Source organism: Desmodus rotundus, chromosome 2 (assembly GCF_022682495.2).
Source record: "Desmodus rotundus isolate HL8 chromosome 2, HLdesRot8A.1, whole genome shotgun sequence".
Taxonomy (NCBI): domain Eukaryota; kingdom Metazoa; phylum Chordata; class Mammalia; order Chiroptera; family Phyllostomidae; genus Desmodus; species Desmodus rotundus.
In genome coordinates, this window is record NC_071388.1 from 154,276,505 (window position 1) to 154,296,769 (window position 20,265).

Sequence of the window (20,265 nt, forward strand, 5' to 3'; positions counted from 1 at the left end):
GTAATGAAATCAAGAACATACTTACTACTTGAAGTAATGAAAGGAAACCATTTCCAACATTATCAAAGTTCAGTTTTGCATTCTCCCATGGCATGGATTCATTAAAGAAGAGACTTTCACATTGATTCCTATTACTGACTTCACGTACAGGAAACCTTTCTCCTCTTGTTGGGTCAATGCATTCGTAGAACTTGCCAGCAAATAAGTGCACTCCCATGATGCTAAAGGCCAGCCAGACCATAAGGCAGACCAGGACCGCATTCCAAGTGGGTAAAGTTGTTTTTATCAAAGCTCTCACAACCACCTGGCATATAAAAAGCAAACATGTAAACTTCAGGTAAGAAATGTAAAAGTATTTTGATTAAATTGGAAATACTAATTAATGTGATGTCATATTGAAATAACAAAAAAAGGCCATTTCTAAAGACTTAATAGGCCACATGCTGGTATTTGAATAACCTAAGTAACAAATTTCAATTAAAAATATACATTTAAAAATCCACATATTCTCAAAATGTTTTAGTAAAAAAATCATTAAAAGACCAACTGAGCTGATTAGTATAAATACTAGAATAATGAAGTATTTCACTGATTTAACACATTTATCAACTACTGTGTGAGAAATGGGCAAGACAAGTGAACCTGTGCTTATGTATAAGATTATCTAGACAGAATGTAAAATGAGAGCAAGACAGACATAATTTGGGAGGATCCTACCCTTCAGGAGGAACAGCCTACAAAGGAGAGAGGAAAGCAGTGGCGAGGAAATGAGAGAAGACCAAGAGATTGTAGATCAATGAAGTCAAGAGATTGTTTCAAGAACACGGACTAGAGAGCTAGACCTCAGAAAGTCCCAAAGCACCTCATGAACCGCTCTGTCCCTGGAGAGACACTCCAGAGTGGGAAGTTGGGAAGTGAATTCATCACCTAAGCTTGAATGACAGCAATAGTGTACAATCACTGTCTCCATTCCCTTAACTCCCTTCACTCTTTAATATTGCAATCAAAATTTTATTCTCATCATAACTAACTTCACTAATGCAGTTATGCAAATGTAAACCAGTTCTTATATCCAACACAATATTTCAATCTTTGCCATTTCTTTATCTTCCACTTAGCATTCATACTTTTGGTTCCCTTCCCCTCAATCACTTCTTTATCTTGTTTTCTGAGGCATCAATTGATTTTCTCTTATATGGGTCTAACCTTCCCTACCCTCAGCCATTACTGGATACATATACTTTTGCCTGTACTTACTTGTTTTCATGTTCCTTAATTTTCTGGCCTTGAATTAATATTTGGCTTTTAATTGTGTTTTCAATAAGACTTTTTTATTTCTAAAATTAAATTATGTGCAGACAATTTGCTGATAGGGGCATTCTTTCCCCCTGCCTCCCCTCATCTATCTAAATTTATTAGAGGAAAAGAACCTTGGTATTATTCCATAACATTTTTTACAATGACAAGTAATTTATTTTACTCATATTCATTATTATTTCTGTGTGTGTGTGTTTCTCAGCTTCATGGGGGTATAATAGAGAAATAAAAATTGCATGTATTTAGGGTATAAAAAATCATGATTAGATATATATATATACATTATGAAATGATTACCACACTCAAGCTAATGAACACATCCATCACCTCACATTGTTCTTCTTCTTCTTCTTTATTTTTTTGGTGATTGTGAAAAAATGGAAGATCTACTGTCTTGGAAAACTTCAGGTATACAGTCTGATCTTACCAACCGCATATAGTCACCATGCAATACGTGGAATTCCAGAGCTTATTCACCTTATACACGAAAGTTTGTACCTTTGACCAACATCTCCCCATCCGTAACCTCACCCCCCATATTTTGAGTTAGTAGGTCTTGTGTAGTTTATAGCCCTAGAATATTCTATGAAATTTTTCTATTACTAAATAGTATTTACACTGGAAATTTGGTTGTCTTGTCATTTGAACCTCACTCTTACAGACCTCTTCAACCACATTTTACTTTTCAGCTTATTTTCTTCCTTATTTTGGTTTAAAAGCAAACCTGTAGGGATAATACTTTATGGACCCCCATAACATTCTTAATAAAATACATCCTAAATTATAAATATAAATTACAGTTATAAGCTAATCAGGATTAAATCCTATTATAATGAGTCAACCAGATTCATATGAATTACAAAAATATTATCAATCATATTCTTGCATATGTATTGAAACATAATTAATGTACTTAATACACCCAGTTATATATGTATACATGAATATACATATATGATGTAAAGGTGATAGGGTTAAAATTTCTGCAATATGTTTTTGATAAAATTCACATTTTAAGTTTTTTATATTTCTGTGTTGAATCTGTAATACTCAAATTCTTAGATAAAAACAAGTGGAAAAATTCAAGTGTTAAGGTTTCTTAATGAATGCCAGTTTAAATGTAACATATAATGTATGAACTATAAAATAAGACAACTTAAACATAAATAATATTCTTATTGGATCCTACTTACATTGAATATGTGGTTTTCTGTAATGTTAAATTGAAAGGATAATGCTATATAGTATAAGTAAATGAAAATGCAAAAACCCAAAAGTATAATTATGAAATAAAAGGTAAAATTGACTTTTCCTGCCATTTCCGTATGTAATTGATCTTGGCATAGCTACATAATTACACTATTTGTGGTGGTCATGGGCTGTTTTCTATTAGGTTAAGCCGCAGTGTATTTCCTTTTTAGGCCCATGATCAAACATTGGACATTTTTTGTGGTTCAACTCATTAGTTCCCCTCGCCTTGCTCAGAAGAGGTTTTGGTATGAGAGTGATGGACAGACAACCGGTAAGAATTCACAATTCACAATGTGTGACTTTTAAAAAGCAAATTTATTTTTAATTGTAAATAACTATTTAGTGTATATAATGTTCTTGTAATTTTAAAGTTAGCCAACTGATCAAAGTGTCAACCACTGACAGTTATACTTTTAATTTCAGATCATTTCATTATACTCATACATATCCATATGGATTAGAATGGTTTTACTTTTGAAAATATTTTCTCTCTCTTATGGACATGGACAACAGTGTGGTGACTGCTGGGAGGAGGGGGGCATAAGGGAACTAAACGGTAATGGAAAAAAATACAGATTAAAAAAAGAAAATATTTTCTCTCAGCTCTTACTGTTTTTTGCTTATTTTTATTACTTTTCATATCTTATGAACAGTGAAGACCTAAAATCCTAATAAGCATAAGCATAGCTAATATTCCATTTTTTATACTTTAGCAGAATATAAGGTTTCTGTATTAGTTTTGTCAAAGCTATAAATGAGAAAATCACAAAACTTTACATCTGTAAAAATTTGGTAACCCTACATTAAAATTATAGATTAGTTTAGAAACTTTTCTCTTACCTTCATTCTTTCAAATTGAGATAGAACTCTAAGAGCCCTAAGGAATTTAATGGAAGTGAGTGGTTTTAGTTCTTCCCGAGATTTGCCTATTAAGCTAAGACAAAACACCTAGATAGAGGAAAACAAAAAAAATTAATAGGATTTAATTTTAAAATTAACCAAAACAACCTATAAAATGAACTTTTCATGTAGTACACAGAGATACATAGTCAAAGCCTACCAAGAAATATGCAAAAGCTTTAATATGTATTTCAATATATCTTAACAATGACTTATATAGAAAGGTATAAGAAAATCATTTTGTGTTAAGATCACTCAAAAAAGACAAAAAAAATTTTCTGGTAATGAGAATACATGTTATTGAAATAAAATTTATATATTTGACATTGTTTATAATTAATGATTAATCATTATATCCATTTTTAGTTTGAAACTGAATTAAAATCAGTTTCATTATTATTTTCAATATAGTAACAGTATACAATATGTTTATTAAAACAAAATTTGGAATATACTTACACATGAATCTACATATGAACAGTTGAGATAATACAGAGAATTAAATTTTGGAGGAGAGGCATCAAGAAGGATATGAACATGGTAAAGTCCAAGGACACAGTACAGAAAGACAGTAAGGTGGCTTTTTTAAAAGTAAACATATGCATAAAAATGATGCAAGGTTAATAAATGTTAATGGAGATTGAGCAAGGTGGTAGAGTTATAGTTAACTTTTATTGTGCCTTCCTATTTTCTGTATTTACAAGGCAACATGATGAAAAAGTTGCTTTTTATCCTGTATTAAAGAGAAGGCCTAGAAGTGGGCTTTGAAGTAAGGGTGCCATTTACCTAAGCATGGTGACCTATGGGCCCAAGAACAAGGAAGGTGAGTTGCAGTCTGGTTTGGGTGTAGTAGAAGGTTAATTTGAAAGATTTAATTTAGAAGACAGAGATCAGATATTTTAAGTTATTATTTATAGACTGAGATGCTTCAATCATTGCTTATAGAACTGGGTACCATTTGTTTATTCAGCAAAATTACTGAACACTTAATATGTAACATAAATTATTCTAAAAATAGGGGATAAGGACAGAACCAATCTGAGGGGAAAAATATCTGCCCTAATGGGGCTTATCTTTCACTGGAGAAAGACAAGCAATAAGCAAAATCAATTAATAAATTATATACTATTAGTTAGGTGCTTTGGAGATGAAGAAAGCAGAGACAGGAAAAGGAAGTATTGGAGTGGCTGCAGTTTAAAATAAGATAGCGTAGACAGACCTAACTTCAGAGTTTCATTGAAGGGTACATAAAAGAGGTGAGCCAGCAAAACACCCAGGCAGATGGAAGAGTAAGTGCAGAGGCACTAAATGGAGGCAACATTGGCGTGTATGGGGCACTTCAAGAAGGCCAGCTGGTGGCACTCAGACCAAGATGGGGAAAGGGAGAGGAGCAGGAGATAAGGACGGATTACGTAGAGACGTGTAGGACTCTTACTCTGAGTGACACAGAGTGTTCATTGGAGGGTTTCAAGAAGAGAAGTGACTTGAGCTGACTTCCATTTTACGACAGTAAAATATACATGGTTGCTATGTGGAGAACAGAAGGAAAGTGTGCAGAGGTGGAAGCAAGAATAGCAGTTTGGAATATATGGCAGCGATCCAAATGAGCATCTTTGGTTGCTCAGATCAGTGTGGTACTGGTGAAGGTAATGATAAGCGGTCTCATTTTGAATATATAATGTTAACATTTTTAAATATTTCCGGATGGTGATATTTTCAAGATCTTATGTAATAAGTCTGTTTTGTTAGCAGTGGGTACATACTTGACTATTAAAATAATCCAGGAAAGAAATAAGTGCAGAATTTTGAATTTTAGAATGAAAATATGAGGATAAATATTAAACATTATAAATGAGGAAACATGGGATGTTGGTGATTAGAAGTGTACAAAGAGAGAAAAAAAGAAGATACAAGCAAATGGAATTGTAAAAAAGTAAGAGTAAAAAAGAAACAGCAAGTCAAATAGCTTAAATTATTTTTTAAATACATACAATAACAACCATGAAGTCTAGCCTGTACCAGCCATTAGTGAAATAGGCTTTAAAACCATACGCCATCCACTTTAGAAGCATTTCCAGAATGAAGATGTAAGTGAAGATCATGTCAGCATATTCTAATAAGATTTTAATAGTCTTTCTTTGATCGATATATATATCTTCAAAAGCCTATGGGGGAAAAAATTAAGGATTAGTGTACATGTAATTTCTAAAAAGCCTTTTGGCATGGAGGGGAGTGGAGTACCATCTCTGGTAAGCAGATGGTGAGCAAAGTCCTAGATGATGTCTCAGGGCTGGTTAACTTTGCTTGGATTTATTCACATAACCCCTAAGTATCATTTTCTGATCCAATACCTATAACAGACATCATTAATTGACCCTACAACCACTTCTTATAGAGATTGAACTTAGTCTCATAATGGTTGTAAACAGCGATCCAAATCAGTTACACTTAATGTAAGAGGCAGAAACTTCAGTCACATCTGCCATGGCTCTTATCTCTAATTCCATGTAGCCAGCTCACAGATATACAGCACTTGCTAATAACAGAGTAGGGATTTTTTTTTAATGTTTTCAGATACCCATACAGTTATATAAGAAAATGTCACAAAGCTTGTTTCACTACAGAAATAATCAAGTACACCAGTGGAAACACATAAATATGAAATAAAACTATAATAGTTTCTCCAAAGATTCTCGTCTGGCAACCATTAAAACGTTCTCTGCATCTATGAGCCTGTTTCTGTTCTGCTTGTTTTCTTTTCTGTTTCTGTTTCTTTTGTTTTTTAGATTCAGTTGTTTATATGTATTTATTGTCATTTTATTATGCTTATTTTTGATCTTTTATTCTTTTTCTTTAAGAAGATCCTTTAATATTTCATGCAATACTGCTTTTATGGTGATAAACTCCATTAGTTTTTTTTTTCTTTGTCTGGGAAGCTCTTTATATGTCCTCCAATTCTAAATGATAGCTATGCTGAGTAGAGTAATCTTGGTTGCGGGGTCCTTGCTTTCCATCACTTTGAATATTTCTTGCCAATCCCTTCTAGCCTGCAAAGCCTCTGTTCAGAAACAGCCGACAGTCTTATGGCATCTCTCTTGTAGGTAACTAACTGCTTTTTTTCTTGCTGCTTTTAACATTGTTTCCTCATCTTTAACCTTTGGCATTTTAATTATGATGTGTCTCAGTGTGAGCCTCTTTGGGTTCATCTTGTTTGGGACTCTCTGTGCTTCCTGGACTTGTATGTATACTTCTTTCATGAGGTTAAGGAAGTTTTCTGTCATTATTTTTTCATAGGTTTTTGATTTGTTTCTCTCCCTCTTCTCCTTCACGCACCCCCATGATGCAAATGTTGGTATGCTTTAAGGTGTCCCAAAGGATTCTTATACTATCCTCATTTTCTTAATTTTTTTCATTTTGCTGTTCTGATCAGGTATCTTCTACTTTTATATCTTCCAAATCTCTGAATTTATCCTCTGCTTCATCTACTCCATTCTCAATTCTTTGCAATATATTCTACATTTCAGTTAATGTAGTCTTCATTTCTGACTTTTTGTGGTTTTCTAGTTCTGTTTTTGTTTCCAATCTCTTTGTTGAAGTTCTCACTAAACTCATCTACTCTTCTTCTAAGTTCACTGAGTATACTTTTCAGCAGTGTTTTGAACTCTTTTTCAGGTAGATTGTTTGTCTCTATTCTGTTCAATCGTTTTTCCTGATTTTTGTTCTATTCTTTCATTTGGGCCATGTTTCTTTGTCTCCTCATTTTGGCAGCCTCCCTGTGTTTGTTCCTATGTATTAGATAGAGCTTCTGTGTGTCCCAGGCTTGGTAGAGTGGCCATATGCAGTAGGCGTCCTGTAGGTTCCAGTGGAACAGCCTCCCCATTTACTTGATTTGGGTACTCCAGCTGTGCCCCCCATGTGGCTGAATACACTCTCCTGTTGTAGTTGGGCCTTGATCACTGTTGGTACATCAATGGGAAGGATTTATTCCCAGGCCGACCAGCTGGAAGGATTACCTTCAACCAGTGTGCAGGATCAACTGCATAGCAGCTGACCCCACAGAGCAGGATTTACTTCAGGGAGGCTTCGGTACCTGGAGAGTTCACCCTTTGAGTGTGTTGTTTGTGGGAGTGGTTGGGTGGTGCTTTGATGTGGTCTGAAGTTGTCCACCAGGTGCACTGGCTCTGGACCCTCCAGGGAGGTGCAGATCAAGGTCAGTCACCACTGTGTTCTGCCTGGGACCATCCAGAATGAGCTACAAAGCAATCTGCAGGTGGCTGCTACTTGTGCTGGGCTTGGAGGTACTCAAAGAGGTCAACTGTGAACCAAGGCCAGCTGCTGCTAGTGCTGGGTCTGGGGTCAGTTAGTGAGAGGTACAGGGTTCATGGAGGACAGATGCTGCTTGTTTTAGAGATTTTAGGAAAGTCTGAAGCATGTACCAAGACAGGCCATTCATATGAAAAAGCCACTGGAAACAGCTTGGATAGACCCAAAAGCTGGGTGGGGTGGAGTCTCAGGGAATCACCAGGGCAGGGCAAATAGTTATAGCCAGGTTGATGGAGACTCTGTGGGGGGAGTCCTCTGAAAAGGATCAATGGCCAATGCCAGCACTTCTATATGGGAGAAAGTTCCACCTCCAACTCATGCCCTGATGCATGGGAATTCTCTTCCTCCCCATATGTCCCTGGTGCCTTTCAAGCCACTGCCCCAGTGCTGGAGCTTAGAGTAAGTAATTGAAAATCTGTGCATGGGTCCTTTAAGAGGAACACCTGGGACTCGAGGAGTCTCTGTTCCACTCAGCCACAGTCCCTGCTGTTTTTACAGGCAGAAGTTACACGTACTTTTCTTGCTGGCACTGGAACCCTGGGTTCGGGGACTTGGTATGGGGCTGGGACTCCTGGCTCCTCAAGGGCAACCTCTGCAGGAGGTTATCCCTCCTGATTTTTATCTGCCACACATAGATGTGGGATCAGCCTGTTCCATGTTTCCTCCTGCCAGTCTCAATGTGGCTTCTTCATATCCTTAGTGGTAGGACTTCTTATTCAGCTGAATGATAGTTTTCTATAGTTTACTTGTAATTTTGATGTGGTTGTAGAAGGATGTACCACATTTACTTATGCTGCCTCCTTGACTGGAAGCCTACACTTGGCCTTTTACATAAAACTTTATTAAAACAAGAAGAATTAAGTATCTTTTAACATTCCTTTTTCCCCACTGTCATTATATGTTTTCTATAACACATGTCTTTCAAAACTACAATCACATAGCATGAACTCTGGTGCTATAATAAGTGTTCTGGGGGAAACTAATTTGGCATGGTGCCTTTACAAATTATCAGACTTCTAACACACTTTTGCCATAAAATCTCACATAGGATCACTTACCAGAGCACCTGTGCTGAGCAAAGTGACAAGGCCAATGAAACACTTAAAAAAACTGTTTTCTACTATCTTGCAGCAGGTTTTCCTTATGTTTGGCCAAACGTTTCCTCTCTTGGATCCTCTGCTTATTTGACCTGGTGAAGATCTTCGTTCATAACCTGTCAAGAATAAAATCGTGAAGAAGAAAAATCTTGGAAATTCATGAAAAAAAATCCCAAAGTTTCTACCATACGCTCTCAATTATTTATTTACAGAATCTAATATAGGTGGTCTCTGACTTAAAAACATTTGAGTTTTACCCTTGCTGTACTGAACACACGTGAAAATGCACACGTACAACATCTTCTGAGTGTCACATTTTGGTATAATGCCTGGAAGTTTTATTCTCTGAAGATTCACATGGCCAAACAAACATTCCCATTTCGATGCACAAACATGTATGAACTATTAAAATGTATAATATCAGTTAAGTCAGTTAAATTAATTTCAGTTATTAGATGGCATGGAAATAGGGATTTTGTTTGAGATTCTTTAAGGAGCAACCCTGGGTTATGGAGTACTTTGTGAGCAGGGTATATGTGCATGGGATTTGGACTCTACCTTCTGGTCAAGAGAGTGAGCATAAGGAAACCTAAGGATAATGGAATGATTCGCCTGTAAGAAAATGAGGAAATGAAGGTGGGTTGAGTTGTTTTAGAATTTTACTTAATGTCAATTTATACATCTGTGGTAAAAAAAAAATGAAATACTTCTTCCTTTGTTTTGGATGATACAAGGCCTACAACTCAAGCTACTGAGAGCAGATTCCTATTTTGACTATAAGAATTTGAGCATTTAGCAGTTTCCATTTTGAAGATTTCCAGTGATTTAAACTGTCTAGACCTTGTAGTCATTTGTTAATCTTTCTAAGAAATTAAGTTTAATCATAAGTTATCGAGATGTATCTTACATATCTAGTGAGTCAGCCAACTGAAGTCTTACATATTTGTTAATATTCATGTGGTATGCAAAAATATATCACAATTACATGATTTGTTTTTCTACAAAAATTATAAGATGTTTTCATATGAGTATTTAAATGTTTACTCCATTCCAAGAGGCATAAAATTATATAGACATAACCTTTCTAAACAATAAGGTAAATTTTATCATGATCTAAAGTGTACATTATTAGGAAATGAGTCACAGAGAGGGTAAGTAAAAGTAAAAGACTAGGATTTAAACCTAAGCTGTCTGATTCCAGAGCCCACACTCTCAACTACTATATTAGACACCCCTCAGAATAGGCTCTTTTCCTTTTTTCCAAATGTTGACTTTTTCTTGACATTTATTTTAATTTTCTATCAGGATTCATGTGGGCATTTGTGCGTGTGGGTGCGCATACACACTGTTTGTATTCTTCAACCAGATTAGTAAGTTCTCTAAAGTTAAAAGTATATACAATAGTATTATTTAGTTTAAATGAAATTTAGTCTAATTTCAATATAATGATCAAGGAAACTTTTCTCTTACTGTTTTTACGATGCTTTGGCTTTTCATGTTCATAAATCATTTCTTCTTCAGAGAGATCGATATCAACTGTACTGCATTCAGATGAGCTAGATGGCTTTACTTTCTGAAAAGTAAAGTCCCACCAAAAATGTGAATAAAGTTTCATTTACTCATTGTAGTTAAAGTTTACTTCATTTTTAAAAATAAAAAAATTTATGCACACAAAGACCATTTTTGGGCCAAGTTCATGACTGATGTTAAAATGTGTACATATCTGAATGAGCTGATGGTTTTAAAAATTATTTTTAAAAATTAATTTAAGATCAAATAATTTTAGATTAAATGTAACATTTAGTTAATGACACTGTCCTCCCAAATAATGTATAGGCTATCTCCAATTTCCAAAAGTGTTTGAGTTCCAAAGCTTTCTTGACGTTATTCATAAGGTCTTAGTATGCTATTTCAAGCAATGAGTAACATCAGAATAAATTACCCCTTTATGTTAAAGATGGGTAGATGAGTATACTTAGTGTTTACTGTAAGTTCTATTCTAAACATTCTTATGCACGCCATCATAGGACAAGATTGATGTGATGTTATCTTGAAGTGAAATGAAGAAATGGTACAAGGAATAAAGCCAAGAAGAGACATGAGAAAGTGGTGCCAGCCCTATGGAAAGGAGTTAGTTGCAAAGATTGGCTCTGTTCTTGACTGAAGTTCAAGACTGGCAAGGGTAAGGTAGTCAGGACTTTGTACATGTGGTGATAATGCAAGTGACATGCTTGGCCTTGACTTGAAATTATTTTCTTAAAATGCTTTCTTTTGCCTTACTCAAAGTGAATATGCAGCATACCATCCTTTAAAATGACCAAAATCCTAAAGTTAATAGCATGAAAATTATTTTCTAATTTAAAAAATTAAGATAAGTATTTACAACATTTGGAAGCAAAAGTTATTTATTAAAAATCAAGGAAAGCTCTAGGTAGATTATATAAAAACGAAATTATAAATAATTTGTCCTAATTCTTTGTTTTATGCACAGGAAGTGTGAATGAAATATAATTAGGAACTTTGTTTGCTTAAACCTTAATGGTAATTGTCAGTAATATATTATAGTACTCAATTAAAAAAATATATCCATGTGGCTTTTTTTTTTCATTGACTGGCTTATTTCACTTAGCATAATATTCTCCAGACCCATCCATGCTGTTGCAAAAGGTAAGAGTTTCTTCTTTTTTACTGCTACATATTGACAAATACCACATGATCTTACTCATATGTGGAATCTAATGAACACAATAAACTAATAAATAAAATAAAAATAGAAGCATAGACACATGTAACAGACTGACAACTGCCAGAGGGGAGGAGGGGACTGGATGAAAGATGGTGAAGGGATTAGTCAAAGAACATTTACATGTGAACCACGGACATGGACAACGATATGGGGATTGCTGGAAGGAGGGAGAGGGCAGAGCTGGGTGGAGGCAGAAGAAGAGAAATGAAGCGAGAACTGTAATAGCAAAAGCAATAAAAATTAATAATTAAATAAAAATATAAAAGCAGAATATTACTATTAAGTAAACCAATTATATTATTACTTCTTTATCTTAAATTTTCTTTATTTCTAATGAACTGAAGGCTATGCAATGCACTATTTTAGAAGAAGACAATAAATAAATAAATATTATATAATGTTTGGGCCTTCAATAATTGAAAATTTTATACCTTATATTTATATGTTTTTTAAAGGTCTCAAACCAATTGCATTTAAATTCTCGATGTAATTTTTCCTCAATTCCATTTATTATACATTATTTTAAATTTATAAATAAATCGATTAAGATTCAAAATTATAAATAATTTATTTTAGTATGTGATTAATGGCATGAGAATGTGATGTATTGCTACCTTGTAAAAGTTATAAAACCTAATGTAAAGTTTGATGTTATTTTTACAAAATTAATATAGTTAAATATTTCTAATCAAAAAGGCTGAAACTTTAAATACCAAAATATAAGAGTATATTACTCTGGCCCTGGCTGCTGTGGCTCAGTGGACTGAGCACCGGCCTGCAAACCAAGAGGTTGTTGGTTTGATTCCCAGTCAGGGCCCATGCCTGGGTTGTGGGCCAGGTCCCCAGTTTGGGGTGTGTGAGAGGCAATCAATTGATGTTTCTCTCCCTCTCTTTTTCCTTCCCCTTTCCCTCTCTCTAGAAATGAATAAATAAAATCTTTTAAAAATAGTATATATCTCTAAATTATCAAATCACATGTGATATTTATAGTTTATTATTTGGCTTTCGGTAGGTTAAGTTCCTAAATATTCACAGCTTATATGATCCGGAAAGTGTCTAATTAAATTAAGTATATAACTAAACATACAAATAAGTGAACAAATCTATGAGTAGTTAAGCAATCAACAGGACTAAATAATTATGCAGAAATAAATTACAACTTCTGCAACAATATTTACAATCATATTTAATCCCTTCTTTCTTTCACATTTTTATATCCCAGACTTTCTAATGATATTTGGGAAAGGGTTTCCTAGAACATCTCAACAAGATATGCTGTGACAAATAGCAATTTTACCTAAAGATGGATGGTCGACAATCCATCTTTAAGGTATACAATCCTGTATCTTAAAGGAAGATACAGAATTGCGCCGGAGAGGAATTTTCCCTATTGTCTCATAATGACATCAACTAAAGGAAAATGAAACTGAGAAGGGGTATGCTAAGGAGTGAAAGTTTCTCTAAAATAAAGGTGCCTTCACTAAAAGCTGGAAAGACTTTGAAAAATTGAAACTCAACTTCTACTATAAGGGCAGTTTCACAAATTATTGCCCAGAGCAGCTATCAAGCCAGAAGAGGTTGGGAAAACAAGATGGTGCCAGAGAATTTGGGGACCTAGAAAGACGCATACTCTGATCTTCCCTCCCCAGTGTCTATGAGTGATCTGAGATGAGTCCCTAGTGAGGTCCAACGCAAGAAGCCTACAGTGTGTTGTGATCTATATAGACGTAGTTTTCTGTTAAACTACATCTCCTCCTAAGACAGTGAGCTGCTTGCAAGTGAAGACACTAAAACTGTATGCGGTAGGGTGTATGTATGCATGTGAACAGCAATATCTCGCCTTCTTTGAGTGTGTCTTCCTTTTTTGTCCAGAAGTTTATAAAGCAGACCACACTGTTGGTTTCTCTCTATTTTTTTAGTCCAATTCAATTATTCATACATAAGTTATATGTTGCTGAAATAAACTGACAAGAATCTTAAAATTTTAGCAAGCAAGAAAGTGTCTTGGCTGGACTAAGGTACTGGACTACTGTTGCAGCCCAATCTCACATTTTAAGGATGCCCGAGAGTTTAATGATTTCTCCAGTAATACATATTGATTTTGAAAATTTAGTTTTAATCAGTATGCCTTTCATCCCCCACATTGCCTGCTTATTAATTTATAAGATTTTACATTTATATTATCTAATGTTTACCAAGTGCTTATTATATAGGGCATTGTATGTACTACTCACTATTGTTCTTCATTTCTGTATCTTCCCTTAGAAATAGATATAGTTTTATCCTCATCTGTAAACTGAAGTTTAGAAAGTTTAAGAAACTTGATCAGGAGCATAAAATCAATAGCAAGGAGTGCTATTGCTAGGATTGAGTAAATAATCTAATTCTGGAACTTCAGTGCCGATTCACTTTCTTATCAACAACACCGCAAATCAATAAGCAATCAGCATATTGAACATCTTACCTCTTTGCTGCTGCCATAACCTGACTTGTTCTGAATTTCCTTATTATCCAGATTTTCTATATCAGATTCTCCTGAAGCAATTGGTACAGTTTCAGAGACAGTAGGGCTGGAGATAAGTGATTGATTTGCATTTTCAGTCATTGTGTTTTTCTCCGTGCCACTGTTTCTTTCCTTGTCCTTGAGGAAATCTTGGATGTTGCTGAAGTCAGAAAGGGTGTGGTCAGAAATATTCTCTTTAACATATGTATCATTTACACTGTCCACTGTGTCCTTGGGAACATTTTGTCTTTTACATAATAGTTTAGAAAGCACATAATGCATTCCTTTCTTAATCCTTGCCATTGCACGCTGGAGATTTTTTGCTTCATCGTTCTCTTCAATTGTTGTAGCATTGTATGAACTAAAGGAGGTCACCAATGCCAGAAACAGGTAAAGTATCTAAATGAAGAAGGAAAGGAGGTAAATGAGGTTAAACATGTCTCATTTTTGTTTCCTTTTAAACAATAAAAGAATCCTTTAAAAAGGCTGAACTGAGATTTGAGGACAGCACATGAACTACCATGCTATTCGGTTCTTACTCATCTACAATGGGCAGAGTGCTGTGCCAGAGGTTTGCATAGCCGGAACTCATCTTAAAGTCACAACATTCTATGAAACATCTGTTTCTATTTTATAGAGGAAAAAGCAAGATTTACAGATGTCAAATATCAAAGATCACACACATGGAACTCAAGTCTGTCTTATTCCTTATTTTCTTTCACAGAGCCAAGCTGCCTCTCCCAAGATGAGAAAATGAATTGCTGCTCCCAGTGGCTGACTTCACTTCAGCCCCATCCCAGGAAGAGGGCCAATGACATCTTCACGGGTTCTGCAAACCCGTAAGGAATCTCACTGAGAGAGCTATTCCTGGTTCTGGGGCCCACATCTAATTTTTATTGAGTGTTGTGAGCACAAAGATTGGATAGGTTAATCGATTATTTGTGGTAATAAATTTGGTCAAGTAAGAAAGAGATGATTGATAGAAATATTATAACACATGCAAGTTATTTGAACTCAGGGAGAGTGGATATTTGATCTTTACTGTCACTGAGAAATATGATCAAAGCATGTTCAGTTTCCAGAGAATCAGATTTTTATCCTGTTTATAATTGTAGGGTATAGATTCTATTTTGGGATTCAAGTGTTGAAGATTCATATTGATTATTTTCTTAGACTTAGAGTAATAATTTGAGCATTTTGCCTATTATGGAAATTTCCTCTCCTCTCTTCAGATATTTGAGCTTAAGATTGTTAATTTTATGCTTTACATATTATTTTTAGAGGGCAATGTTCAAATGACATTCACATATGTTCAAAAGACATATATACACACACATATATATACACATATATACACACACAAGTCTTTATTTAACATTGTCCACAGATCCTTGGAAACTTTGACTTTAAAGGAAACAACATGTAACAAAACCAATTTTACCCCAGGCTAATTGGTATAATAAGAGCTAAGTTCCTACAGCATATTTCTGGTCACGAAACATCACCAAACTTCTAAATAAAGACCCAAAACATTTCTAATATTAAACAATGAAATAAATGTGAGCTATACATATATTTAGGAAACATTAATAAATATAAGACAATTATTTTCCAACTCTCTTGTTCCACTTCAGGGTCATAGATGGGTGGCCGAGAGGACATGAAGCGAAATGACGTCACTGGAGGGACTGCTGTATGTATAACTCACAGGAGTCCTTCCTGCCTGTGCTTCTGATTTCCTCACACATTAGGATCTACTGTTAAAATACTTATACGGACAATCAATGTGTACATAAGGTAAAATAGGTATATAAAAATCTCCAAACACTCATTTGTTAAAACGTCTTTAGAATACTTGATCTATGTGAAGAGATGAGGTTCTCGATACTCTGATAATTACTTTCTCATGCACACCCCTGAGAAAATGTGAACTGCTCATTACGTGGTGTCCAGCCCTAATGGACAGCTTTTACTCCTTCATATCTGTAGCTTCATATACATAGGAATAGATACATTTCAAATAAACTCATATGGGAAAAATCAACATATTATTGCACACACCAATGTCATCAAATAGATAATCTTAATCTCAAGCATATTTTGGCGTAGCAATAAAATGTAGAGTACAAGGGCTCAAAATTGAAAGTGTCTTACAGGTGAGATTATCTGAACAATTCACTTGTTTTCCATAACCTACAATGACAGAATTTCACAGGGCAAGCTAAAGAAAAAAGGAAACAAAAGCATACCTGGAAATGCAATGATCAAATGCTAATACCCCAGAGATTCATATAATTGTTCTTACTCTAGTTCTTTGTTTGACAATCAGGCTTACTTACAATTACGTGAGCAGGCCTTCATGACCCTCAGAGAAACTGCACTATTAACATCGCTATCGTTTTCAAAGGACAGTACGTTCTGGATATAAAAGAGACAGACTAAATGCGATTTAAGGTAGTTGGTTGTTTCTTTTCCCTCCTTTGTTTAGTTAAGTATTAGGCATGATGACAAAAAAGGAAAGGGTATTAGGTAAAAATGTCATGACTATCAGCTTCATCTGACCAGGAACCACAGTTTCTCCTAAGTAGACTACTAGGACAGTGTTAGGAACAATGTTGGTGACAAATAAATATTTGTTGGATAATTAATTAATTGTAGAGTAAATAAAACAATAGACTCTGTGCCAGAATTTGGACAAGTAAAAATTATGCTACAACAATTATATTTTTAAGAGTTTGCAATCTAAGCTTTCTTATATTGTAGGCCTACACACACCTCCCAATGCATACCCACAGACACATACACATTCATAAATACCTGTATAATAGCAATGTTAAAGGCCAAATATAAAGTTCAAAATACTCTGGAACTGTGGTACAAATGAAGAACTTTTAAACACTGTAAAACGCTTCTGCTCTGTTTAAGTGTGCTCTGGATTAAAAGTAGACTAGTCTCTTAAAGGATTAAAAAGGAAAAAGAGGATGTATAATGATGAAAGCTGGAGATTTGATTACCTTTAATTTGAGGATTAATAAAGAAGGGGCAAATACATAAATTATACTGTATACAGGGTTACTTTCTTTCAGTCACAGCCCTATAATGAGATTCAAAACACGTATTCATTGCTTTTGTGTCAGGAGATAAAAGGTGAAATAATGTATATAAAACAAAACATTCAAAAGTCTCCCCTCAAATTTGCTCTCTCCTTTACCTCAAAGATGTCTTCCTGCTGTGTGAGAATTGAGTAACTCTCATTCTTCCATACTACATTATTAGTATGGAAGAGAGAAAATCAAGATTTACTTAAGTAATTATTTTTCTGATTAGTATTCAGAAAATTTAAATGTATTAAGACTCTTTTATTTCAATATTGTTCTAATTATATCTTAACTTATATTTAATTTGGAAATATATGGAATAACATACACACTATGATCAAGTTTTTATTTTTTTACAAGCAACGGAATTTGACTTCAGGTGGTAAACACACAATGCAATATATAGATAATAAATTATAAAATTATACATTTGAAATTTATGTAATTTTATTAACTGATGTCACCCCAGTGAATTTAACACAAAATAAATAAAAAGCAACTGGATTTTACATTGTTTTCTACTTCTTTAAATGTTTCTATCCCTCTTTGGTTTTTGTGACCTTAACCAGATACCACAATTTACTTGGTGACAACTACTTAAATTGCAGGCAAAACATCTGGAAGGTACCCAACTGAACCTTCTAAATAATGTTAAATAATTAACAAAATTCTGTAGATGTGGGAGATGTAATTTTCTAGAGGGTAAAGAAAGTAAAACAAATATTTATGAATATTTTTTAAGTGCTCTCTGATTTTATTTAAATGACAATATCCCTAAGGCATGCATTATTGTTTTGTTGATGCTCCTGTTAGATATTGTCGGGGTTTAAGAGGTTGTGTAATATGCACAAAGTTGCTTAACTGATAAGTAATAGAACTGAAATTTGAACCTATGTTTGCCTGGATCTGAACTCTGTATTTTTTTCTGTAACTTGACACTGTTGAAAAGGCACTTTAGATACCTGCTTTTGTATATGATTAGTTTTTTAAGGCTTCCACTTATGCCTCTGAATCACTATTGGAATTTTTCTGAGTGAGTAAGATAAAATTAAATTTAAAAATTCTGAATACTTTCTTTTTATACTAATGCTGTCGTTTTGGTGTGGAATTACAATGGTTTAGTGAAATGAGTTAGAAGTATGTGTGAAAAAAACCCTACAACTTCAAAAATTCTCTCCTTGCGTTTTTTACCTTGTATTTACTCAATTTTCATTATAATAATGCTCCACAGCTGGATGACTATTGAGGGCCATAAAGCTTAAAAGATTTAGGAAGCTAAGCAATATGATGGCCAATCAATTAGCAGTGGAAGAAGTTGATGTAACTCTTTATCCTGAAATCCCTCTACCCATAGACTTGAAGTTTCTGATCAGTAGGAATAAGAAAAATGAGAAACAGGGTGGAATCCAAAAAGAAAGAAAAGAAATGCAATAACATAATTACCTCAGCATTTCTGTTTCTTTGGTTTTGATTGTGTTTGGAGGGGGGTAGTGTTGTTTACCTTAACATCCATTAGCCATGGACCTTTCCTTGGGAATGGAAACATACATCTCATTTGGGAAACCACCCTTATCCCATTATTCGGGGTTGTAGTGATACCATGTCTAGCTTTGAGAGAACTCTGAGTGGAATAACACAGTAATATATGTTAACATATTCCACACCCTGGGCAATAGAGATTAATTCAGAAATGAGTATGTAACTCAGACCTAATGAGATAATAGGAGAAACTTGCTGGGATGTCTAGGAAAGAAATAGGAATTTTGTCTTCTATTAGACTTGATATGATAGGAAGACAAGAAGCTTTAGAGAAGCATCCATCTTGCTAAAACAGAGGTTACCAGCCAACAAGAAGCATAGAAAAAGGAAGACACGAGATATACAAAGACCTGTTTCTAAAGATCTTGTCTGCACATATGTGTCAACTGAAGTGAAAACTCTGATACGTTGAGTTATATATGCTGATATATATGCTGATTTTTGTTTCAGCCAGTTAGAATGCTGTTCATGTCACTTGGAGTTGAAAACGTACTAACAGCTACCAAGGCAGAGGACACTGAAGTATGTTTACTTGTTGGACACCTTTCTGGACTTCGCTGATATAGACAACTGTCTTGGTCCCACCTTTCAAGGAGCAGTTTAAGAGGAAAGATAGACAAGTACATCAACAATGGAGCATAACAGTAATGTGGTAAGTATATGACAGGGGCCATCACCAGGGTGAACAGAAACAACAAGGAAGGCTACCAGGACAATGGAGTCTAACCGGTGATTTTTTTTTCAGACTTTGGGGAAACGCACTTAATCTCTATCACTTAGGAGTAAAAACCAAGTATTGAATTCTGTTTTCTTTCCTTGTGAGAACAATTTTCTTTTATCAGCAATTCCTTTTCTTAGGAGAGTAAAAGCTTACTCAATTCATATAGCACTACTTCAATTAGGGGAAATTTAAAAGTGAAAACTTTCTCTCTTAGTTAATGCATAACTGTTTTACAGACCAGTGGATCTCAAACTTTGCTGCACAATTTAATTAAACAAGGGTTCTCAAAACATCGTGATGACCAGGCTATGTCCACGTACCAATAAAATTAGAACATTTGGGAATGGGTCCCAGACATTAGTATATTTTTATTAATACCCTACTGTGCATCCAAGTTTCACAACCAGTGTTATGTTTAAGTGCTTCTTAACGTTGAAAGTGCATACAGATCACCTGGGGAAATTTTTAAAATGTAGATTCTGCTCCCATAGCTCCGTGTAGGGTGTGAGAGTCTGCACTGACAACCACCCCCCACGTCATGCCAATGCTACTTTGACCAGGGAAGGTAGAAACCAGGGCTATTCAACAGAACTATGATGGATACTGCATATGCAAATTTTCAGTAGCCACATTCAAAGCAGAAACAAGAAGAGGTGAAATTATTCTGCTAACATTTTATTTCACTAAATTTATAAAAGTATTATCATTTTAATCTGTAATTCAATATAAAATTATTAATGAACTAATTTACCCTTTTGTGGGGGGTAAGA

At 34.6% G+C, this 20,265-nt stretch overlaps 1 protein-coding gene across 3 annotated transcripts in view; it reads right to left on the bottom strand.

The window, feature by feature from the left end:
• The window catches only part of SCN7A (sodium voltage-gated channel alpha subunit 7), a 79,750-nt gene that overhangs the window by 9,732 nt on the left and 49,753 nt on the right, over nucleotides 1-20,265 (bottom strand). For all 3 annotated transcript variants that reach the window (XM_045187401.3, XM_024579831.4, XM_045187400.2), the window contains exons 15-20: nucleotides 14,099-14,536; nucleotides 10,359-10,461; nucleotides 8,850-9,004; nucleotides 5,460-5,633; nucleotides 3,409-3,516; nucleotides 26-304 (exon numbers count right to left, since the gene is read on the bottom strand). In XM_045187401.3, coding sequence (XP_045043336.2) covers nucleotides 26-304; nucleotides 3,409-3,516; nucleotides 5,460-5,633; nucleotides 8,850-9,004; nucleotides 10,359-10,461; nucleotides 14,099-14,536 — 1,257 coding nt within the window. The remainder of the gene's footprint in view (nucleotides 1-25; nucleotides 305-3,408; nucleotides 3,517-5,459; nucleotides 5,634-8,849; nucleotides 9,005-10,358; nucleotides 10,462-14,098; nucleotides 14,537-20,265) is intronic.